The sequence below is a fragment of the Chionomys nivalis genome, chromosome 2 (assembly GCF_950005125.1).
Source record: "Chionomys nivalis chromosome 2, mChiNiv1.1, whole genome shotgun sequence".
Taxonomy (NCBI): Eukaryota; Metazoa; Chordata; class Mammalia; order Rodentia; family Cricetidae; genus Chionomys; species Chionomys nivalis.
In genome coordinates this window covers 126,983,590-126,993,082 of record NC_080087.1, presented here as the reverse complement: position 1 = coordinate 126,993,082, position 9,493 = coordinate 126,983,590, and the positions used below count along the sequence as shown (strand labels likewise).

General features: G+C 44.1%; 1 protein-coding gene across 1 annotated transcript; it reads left to right on the top strand.

The window, feature by feature from the left end:
• The first annotated feature begins 1,057 nt into the window (after positions 1-1,057).
• Positions 1,058-2,260, top strand: LOC130869308 (PC-esterase domain-containing protein 1B-like). Its single transcript, XM_057761302.1, has one exon. The coding sequence runs from the start codon at positions 1,058-1,060 to the stop codon at positions 2,258-2,260; it is 1,203 nt and encodes a 400-aa protein (XP_057617285.1).
• Positions 2,261-9,493: the final 7,233 nt, after the last annotated feature.

Below are 9,493 nucleotides of genomic sequence, written 5' to 3'. Positions count from 1 at the left end.
TAAAGAAAAGGCAGGTCTACTCGAAACCTGTACAGGATGTTCAGCAGGGCTGTTTGTGACAGACAAAACCTGCGATCAACCCGGCTGTTCTTCCAAGGGACGGCTTCAGGGAGCCAAAAGAAGAAAGGACAGACATCTCCGTCGCCAGTGAACTCACCTAGTTCAGACAACAAGTTCAGACTTTGAAAGTTGACAAATGCAGGGGACAATGAGGGTGGGGTGGGGGTGGGGAGATTCCTCGTGGTCACACACTGTACAATCCCACCTACATAGAATTCCTGAAATGGTAAATTGTGCAAATGGAGATGATTTTAAGCGGCTACCAGGAGTTAGGGAGTGGGACCGTGAAGGAGACAAGAAGCCATCGCAAGTACAAACGTATCTTGTAGCGAGAAAACAGCCCGTATACCTTCGTACAGAAATAACCTAAGTCCTTAAGGATTTCACGGTTACAGGAAAGCTGGTCAAAGGTACGTGGGAATTCTCTATTATTTCTTACAACGGGCTGTGCTTTCTACCCATCGTGGCTTGCAGTGTCACCATGGCCGTAGATCAGTGAGCGTCAGGCAGGGCTCTACCCTCCAGAATGGACTCTCCCCACAATGGAAACACAAAGAAAAAAAAATAGTCAACTAGAGTAAGGTTCGCGGTAAAGAAAGCAGCGAGAGAAAGCACCCTCAAGGCATTCCAGACAGAGCTGCAGACGTTAACAAGACGCTAGAGGCCAAAAAGACCTTAGCCGGGCTGAGACCCTGGCTGAGGCCACTCTAGACAGCAGAAGCAAGAGGGCCCATGCCCAGGACATCCGCCTGTACTCCCGGGGTGCCACTACTTCCTCATGAGGTGCTAAACCTCCCATCCGCCAGGTGGAGCCTGGACGCACGCAACACTTTTCAGGGTTCAGAGGTCACACCGTGGGCGGTGGCAAACCGGATGAGGCAGTCTGCAGCCTCAGGAGCTCAAGCTTGCTGTCCTAAACCTCGCGGCCAGAAAGCTGCACGGAGCGCTCTACTGCGAGCTTCTCCGCTTTCCCTGAGCTCCCTGCAAGGAAGCCATCATGCCCCACCTCCGAGCTCACGAAGTCCAGAAGCTCTTACATAACAAGTTCGTCGTCATCCTGGGGGACTCCATCCAGCGCGCCGTGTACAAGGACCTGGTTCTCCTGCTGCAGAAAGACTGCCTGCTGTCTTCCAGTCAGCTGAAGAGTAAAGGTGAGCTGAGCTTCGAGCACGACGTGCTGCTGGAGGGCGGCAGGTGGGGACGCATGCACAACGGCACCCACTACCGCGAGGTGCGCCAGTTCTGCTCGGGCCACCACTTGGTGCGCTTCTACTTCCTCACACGTGCCTACTCGCCCTACGTCGAGGATATCCTGCACCAGCTGCGCTGGGGCCACTATGCCCCTGACTTGGTGGTGATGAACTCTTGCCTCTGGGACTTGTCCAGATATGGACGCAACTTCCGTAGGCGCTACCAAGAGGACTTGGAGAAGGTGTTCAGCCGTCTGGATCAAGTGCTGCCTGCCTCCTGCCTCCTGGTGTGGAACACCGCCATGCCTATCGCCGAGGTCGTATCTGGGGGCTTCATTCTGCCTGATGCGCCAGGCTGCCCCACGCGCCTGCGCGAAGATGTGATGGAGGCCAACTTCTACAGCTCAGCGGAGGCGGTGAGGCGTGGCTTCGACGTGCTGGATCTCCACTTCCACTTCCGCCATGCGGGGCAGCACCGACTGAGTGATGGTGTCCACTGGGATGAGCGGGCGCACCGCCACCTCTCGCAGCTGCTGCTGGCGCACGTGGCAGACGCCTGGGGAGTGGTCCTCCCAGATCACAACACTGTGGGCAGGTGGATCAGGGATGTTCCTGCTCAGAGACAGCCAGACCGGGTGGATAGAAGGCAGTCTCGAGACCACGACAGGCGTGAGCTGCATGAAGCCCCTGAGTCCAGGCACTCTTCCTCTCCCAGGTACCACCGCCACAGTTCTCAGAGATCTTCCTCTCATGCTCGAAACCTGCCAAACCGCAGAGAAGACGCCATGTCCTCCTCTCCATCCTCCCAGCAACAGCCATTTCGCAGAGTTTCCCCGAGGCGCAGGAATGAGCATAACAGGGAATCCAGCTCAGCATATCGTGAGCAGAGGCCAGGCCCCATCCGGAGAATCTCTACCCACCACCGAAACAGAGAGTCAACCCCTTATCCTTCCAGACACCACAGTGAGCCACATAGATTTCATCGAAGGCACAGCCATCGACCGACCTAAGCCCATGCAGAGGCAAGGTCTTCATAGCTAGACCCAGGTTTGTCTGCCAACAGGGTCCTTAAAGCTGCCTGATTCTGTAGCGTAGCCTTCAGCAACCCTATCTGAAGGTAGTTTAGTTTTTTTGGCTATTCCTTGGGGAGGAACTCCAGAGCTGGAATACCTCACCATGCACTTATTATACCTCTTAGCATTTGTATTGGAACTAATCCACATGAAAAAGCACTCAATCTCCAAAGAGAGAAAGCATAGAAATGGATTAAATCTTAAAGCACTAACCTGAGTTGACATTTTTTCCTCGAGCAAAAGTAAAAACGTTGATTCGAAACTTTATTGACTTCATCTTTACCATCGGTTTCAGCGTGGTGCTAATAGAACCTAATCTCCAAACATTCACAGTAAGGAGATGTATTGGAGAGTCTGTAGCTGTATTTGTAGGTGTGAAAATAGCACTCTCCTTTAAAAGCGCAACCACTGCCGCCATGTAAGAAATCTGTTTGCTAGACTATTATAATCTCCATTGGTTTAAGTTCATCAAATGCCTCGCACCTTTTGTTTTTTATTTCATTTTTCTGAGGTCTAATACATTCACAGGAGAATATTTTGGAGAATGAATTCTACCTCCCCTACTCCCTACTCTCATTCTCCATCCCCGTTTTCTTTTTTGTTGTTTTGTTTGTGATCCACTAAGTTTAATTAGGGTTGCTTGCATGAGCCCAGAGCCAGTGCTCCAGAACAATTTTGGATTTTCAGTAAAATGGCACGGGAAGTCCTGAGAGGTTTCGGAAACCTGGGAATCCACATAGCACGGCCCCAGCCCCGCCACCACCATCATCACACACCACACACAGCCATGGGTTACACTTGGTGAATTTATGTTCCTAAGTCATTACTCCAACTCTGTCTACTTTAGCATTTACTATTGGAGTTGTGTATCCTTTAGGCATGCAAATAGGCTGTGTGTCTGTCATGATAGTCACTGTCTTTAAAAAATCATTTCACTCCATCTTTGTATCACTCCCTCCTCCAGATCTCTAGAAACCAAGGCTCGGTAACTGTTATCACAATTATGAACATAGATCATTCCAGAGATTCACACATTATGTAACCTTTCTAGCTGGCTTATTTCACAGAGTGAATAAGTGCACGCATGTTTCTGTCATGTATTTCCGTGGCTTGGCAACTCATTTATTTTTAACACTAGAAAAAATGTGTTACCTTGATGTTCAACTGTTTGTTTTTGCATTTCACCTGCTGAAGAAAATCTTGGTTGCTTCCCAGTTGGGACAGTTATGAATAAAATCGTTATATATCTATCTGTCTGTGTGCACGTGTGTTTTTGTATGGATGTAAGGTTTCAGTTCATCCAAGCAAACGTTGAGGCTGCTGTTGGATTGTGGCATGGTGACTATGTTAAGTTTGTAAGACCATACCTTGCTGAGAACATAGCTTAGCCATGGGATGCATTCCTAGGATGCATGAGACCAGTGCTACAAAACAAACATGTTCTATGTATTTTTTCCACGAGTGTGTGTGTTTGTGTTTGCTTGCCTTTAGTACATCTTTGAATTTTTTGGTCAAAGCCGACCATGGAATACTAGTGAAAGGAACTGTGTTAAATAGACTGTTAACTGTTAAGTCGCCCAGGTATGGTGGGAAGAGAAGCAGTCTTGAGTCCTCTGATTCCATCTGTGTCGCATGGGCCTCTGCCACCAGGGTTTGACCTTCATAGCCTTCACAGTGTCTTTCCAACTTAGGAAGGACTTGATGACTTGAGGGGAGTGGAGTCAGCATTTCCTATTTGTTAGAATAGTTAGGCTTGTATGAAAACACAGTAGTGGATTAGGTAACTGGTAAAATAGGTTTGCTTTTGCAGGCTTTTGAAGTTCTTGGAAACTTTCAAAGTGGCCGCTCTTTGCTCTTCCTGACAGAAGTCTAAGAGGACATTTTCCCTCATCTTTACTTTGACCATCCGATAAGTCTCCTGCAGCTAAAGCTTATGGAACACAATTCCCTCTGAGTTCCTCTGAAGGTTTTAGAATTCACATTTGTGTGTAATGAGCCTCTGGCAATTAGGAATTAGTACCCACAAAAATTCTCCTTAACTAAGTAAAGAATGAACTAAAGAATGATATTGCACAGGGTTTTTTTTTTTTTTTTTTTTTTTTTTTTTTTTGGTCCATCTTTGCTTCCTTTCCCTGACATAAGCACAGCAAAGTTCTGGACTAGAAGCCGACCAGAAAGGTAAACAAAACAAAGCAGACATCATTACGTCTAACTGTAGCATGCGAGCTGGGTGCTGAAAGCAGGTTTCCATCACTTTTTTTCAATAACCAAGGCAAGGGAACTTCAGTGATGAAAACAGGCATTAGTGAATTTTGGTAGAGCATTTTCAGGGAATGGGATACTTTGCTCTTAAGTTGACATTGAGTCTCCTTGTGTCTAACTTGTCATAATTCTTCATTTGGAAAAAAGGCCCAATTCTTATAACACCTTTGCTAGACTCTCCCCACATTTTCATAGGCCAGAAAATCACTAATGCATACACATGGCAGGGGCCAGTTCTCATCTCAATGTATCTTATGTCACGATACACCCATCAATCCACCATGTACGAAGAAAAGACTCCAACCACACCACCTCTCTGCTGGGGTTTTGTGCACGCTGCTTAATTTCACTGCATCTGGCAAGCCATTCTTTACTGGAGATTCTAACAGCCTTTGAGTGCACCGTGCTCTATCACTTACGTACGGGTTATATTGATCTTTCTGGTGTGTGCTCTAAAGTGGTTGGCATCAAAAGCCAGAGAGGCAGCCGGGTTGAGCAGCATGGGCCATTTACAAACTTCAGGATGAGATGCCGCAGGATGCCAGGGAAAATGTTTTTGTTTTTCCAGAGGGAACCATAGTTCATGAAATGCGGTTAATGTACCATTTTTGTATACCCTTAAAATCATTTTATAACCACACTGAGTGCCTCTAAACATTAAATATATTTTATAAGTAGTTGGTTAACTAGCTGTTGTATGCTTTAAATAGTAAATAAAATGGAAAGACACTAAACAGTGACTATATTTCATGGAGTAAGATGCTTTTCTAGCCACTCAATAATTCTCAACGTTAAGAAAAATTGATTTTCCAACTTCTGAGTGCCTCTAAAAATTAGCATCTTATCTTCTTACAGGGATGCTTTTCAGCTAGTGCCCTTTCTGTCAGCTTTTCACTTAATGGCCTCTAAGGTTTCCTCCTTATTGAAAAATTCTGTAGGGTCTGTAGGAGTATAATGTCACTCTGTGCAAAATATACAATAACATAATTGCACATTCTGTTTCTATAGCATAAATGAATAGCTTACCCATTGGCTGTTGCTTAGCTCCTGCCTCATCTCCTCTCTCCAGGAGCAGGATTGCATGGAGGAACCTGAAGCAGTGAACAAATAAAAGAGTTACTAATTCTCTGTAGTTTCCCCATAATGCTCCTAAGCCGCTTTGCTCATATGACCCCTCCCTCCTCTCTTCAAATGAACCCCAGAAGCTCAGTCCCATGCTTGGCTGTGGGTCACTGCATCTGCTTCCATCAGGCACTGGATGTAGGTTCGAGCTTCTCTGGGATTGTGGACTGTAGCTTGGTTATCCTTTGCTTTACATATCCACTTATGAGTGAATACATTCCGTGTTTGTTCTTCTGGGCCTGAGTTGTGTCATTTAGGATTTTTTTTTTTCTAGTGAGAGCTCACAAACTATGAACTCGCAGCTGGAACACCTGCATGGGAGTGAACTAGAACCTCTGAATGTGGGTGTCAGTTACGTAGCTTGATCTTTTGCGGTGGGGTTGGGAGTCTCACCAAGAACCTATGCCAGGTGCATGAACTGACTTTTTTGAGGCCATTCCCTATGATGAGATACCTTGCTCAGCCTTGATACGGGGGGAGGAGATTGGTCCTGCCTCAAGTTGGTGTCCCAGACCTTGTTGACTCCTCAAGGAAGGCCTTAACCCATCTGAGAAGTGGATGGGGGTTAGGAGGGGGTCCGTGGGGAGCAGCAGAAGGGGAGGAAGGGGGAACTGGGATTGGTATGCAAAATGAAAGTAATTTTTTAAATAAAAAATGAAAAAAATGGAGTTACTAATTCTCAAAAACTTTACACAGCATTTGTGAACAGATTCAATTTGCCCTGGTAAAAACTTGATCGGGGATGTTGGCGGAGGCTGCTCATTCATTTATGACTGCCCAGACCCGAAATAATCACTCAGAAACTATATTATTTGCAATACTGTTTGGTTAATAGCTTAAGCGTAATTCTAGCTAGTTCCTATATTCCTAAACTAACCCATCTCCATTAATCTGTGCATCACTACGAGGTTGTGGCCTACCAGCCCTGAGATATAAAAAATTAAATAATTTTCGTGGTACCATATCAGCTATGCCTTGCCTTAAAGAAAATTATAATTCCAGGCCAGCGAGGTGGCTCTGTGGGAAGAGGCAGTTGCCACCAAACTGGAGAACGTGGTTTTGATCCCCTGTCCTACCTGGTAGAAGAACTGAAATGACCTGTGAAAGTTTGTCCTCTGGCCTCCAAATATGCACCGTGGTGTATGCCCACCTCCATACACTATATTCCTTAATTACATTTTTTAAAAGCACATTGCAATGCTGAGCCTCCCCACACAAATAGCTCACCATACTATAGAAGTTGAAACCCAACCAGACACTTCATAATCATGGACAGCAACAGGAAAAGAAGGCACGACTCTTAGTTCTGCCTAAATTACTAACCATCTGAGTGACCTTTGGTCTAGAAAAGTCAAAGGGCTTCCCTAAATACTATATATACTATTTAAATTATATATAAAATTATACATACATATGCAAGCATATATCCTTGTCAGTGGAATGCTATTGTAATATAAGTTTAAGATAGATTCTAAAATCTGTTGGCTGGATAATTGCCACAGATTACTATGAGATCTAATGATTTTTAAATTTCCTCTAGTCCCTTCTCACATTCTGAATATCTATATGAGACAAGTATTCTTAACCTGTTTCACAGCAGTAAGTGGCCAGCATGTAGAAGATGAAGAACATATAAGCATCATATGTCTTGGGTACATGTACTTATATTTAGAAGTAATGCAAGCCATGTTCAAAATTCTTTCTCTGACATACCCTCAAAATTCCCACTGACATCACTAAGATCGCTATGGGACCAAATAAGGACAGGTTCTTGACTCCGAGCCAAATCCAGAAATGAGCTGCCATTTATTTTCTCATGCTAGACTGATACGCTCTCATGGTTCCATAAGGCTTTGGGAAGATTATGTCCCAAAGCAAAACATCCCAGAAATGCTGTGCTCACGGGATAGGGTACTGTCTGAGTGACCACTGTATTCCTGACAGTCGACAGTTGTTCAATGAATGCTTTGTGGAGCTAAACTAAAGTTGAAGCAAATACAGAATAATAGACAGAAAATATCTAAGAGGGAGAGACCCAAGAGTCTTGAGACAACACTCAGCATGAGCCCTCTATGAATGTTCCAAGAAAAATGGACATGAAAATTATGTATCCGAATTATTTTGCTTTTTGGATTTTCTCCAAATACTTCTTTTCTGGAAAAAAATCAGAATGAGGTTTTTCCTTAATTCTTATATATATCCCAAAATATAGAGGAGAGACTGTCAGAGCACATTGCCATGCCTTGGACAATGTCACTTTACCACTGAAGTAAATGATAATGACTAACATTAATATACACCTAATTAGGTGTCAGCTACTGTTTAAGAGCTCCATGTTTATTATCTAATCTGACTCTCTAGTTTCCTTAGGTATGAATTATTAGGTAATAGTAAGGAAAAGAATCACCACTGTTTAAAAAATACTGTAAAGTGGGGTGATTTAGGATGTATGTGAATCTATAGCAATAATCACTGTACTTAAAATCTGAACTTCTATGTTCTACTATTATGCCTATAAGGAAATTCTCCAGTTAGTTTAAAGTCCATGATAAGAGAGGGCAGAGGAGGAAGGAAGACTTGATTGGGGGAGGGGGAGGGAATGGGAGGTGGTGGCGGGGAAGAGGCAGAAATCTTTAATAATTAAATTAATTAATTAATAAAAAAATCAGCAAGAAAAAAAAGATAACAAGAGCAAAGAAAAAGAAAAAGAAAGAGAGGGCATTATAGACAGAAAGAGCAATATGAAACACAGGAAATGAATCAGAAAACCAGAAGTCCAAAAACAAAGTAAAAGCAAAAAACAGACAGACAGACAAACAAACAAAACAGAAAGAAAATGCTGTGACTCGGAAAAGAAGCAATCAGCACAGCCACAGCCGGAGATTTTATCTGTGCTATGATAGGAGCCCAGTGACTACAGTCCCAGGGATTAATGCACGTGTATGTTTATCTTCTCAGTGCCTTAGAGAAAGGAAGAGACCAACAACTGTATATATAAAAGGGCATTTCCTGCATGCCCAGCCATTGGCAAACTTGTTGATTCAAGGCATAGCATGCTGATATATCAGATCTTGTTAGGAACTGTGATTCTGTTACCACCCAGTCTATGGCTGTCCTTCCTGGTGGCCAACCATGCCTATAAAAAGGGACAGCAACTCTTCCTTTGAACTTTGGAATGCACAGTTTTGCCAATAATGTTAGGAGCTGGAGAGATGGCCCAGGTTTGATTTCCAGCATCCACATGGTATCTTACAACTATCTGTAACTACAGTTCCAAGGGATCCAGCGCCCTCTTTTGGCCTCCTCAGGCAACAGGCACGCAGGTGGTAGACAGACATACATGCAGGCTAAACAACCATATACACAAAACAAAAATAAATCTTAAAAAGGTATCAATGAAAAAGTAAATAAAATGGGCTTTTGCTAAGAAGTAAAGAAACAAATAAGGGGTAGAGATAAATTTGAACCCCTAGCCATCTCTATTGCTTTCTTCTACTTCAGCTACATAGGATACTGACCCTGCTTTTTACCTAACTCGGGATTTAGTCAACAAGTGTTTGCTAAAACAACATGGCAGGCCCTAGGCTAAACTCCAGGGAGATTGTGTATCATCAGGGACAAAACAGTGGGCCGAAGAATGGTAAGTGCTTATAGGGGAATGGTCGGTGTCTGCCTTTGGGAAGAAAGGAATATAGTGAGATCAAACAAATGTGAAAGATATTGAAGAAATTGTGGTTCTCAATAAAGGACAAGACCAAGCCTTGCAGATAACTGGGGGAAAGTTCC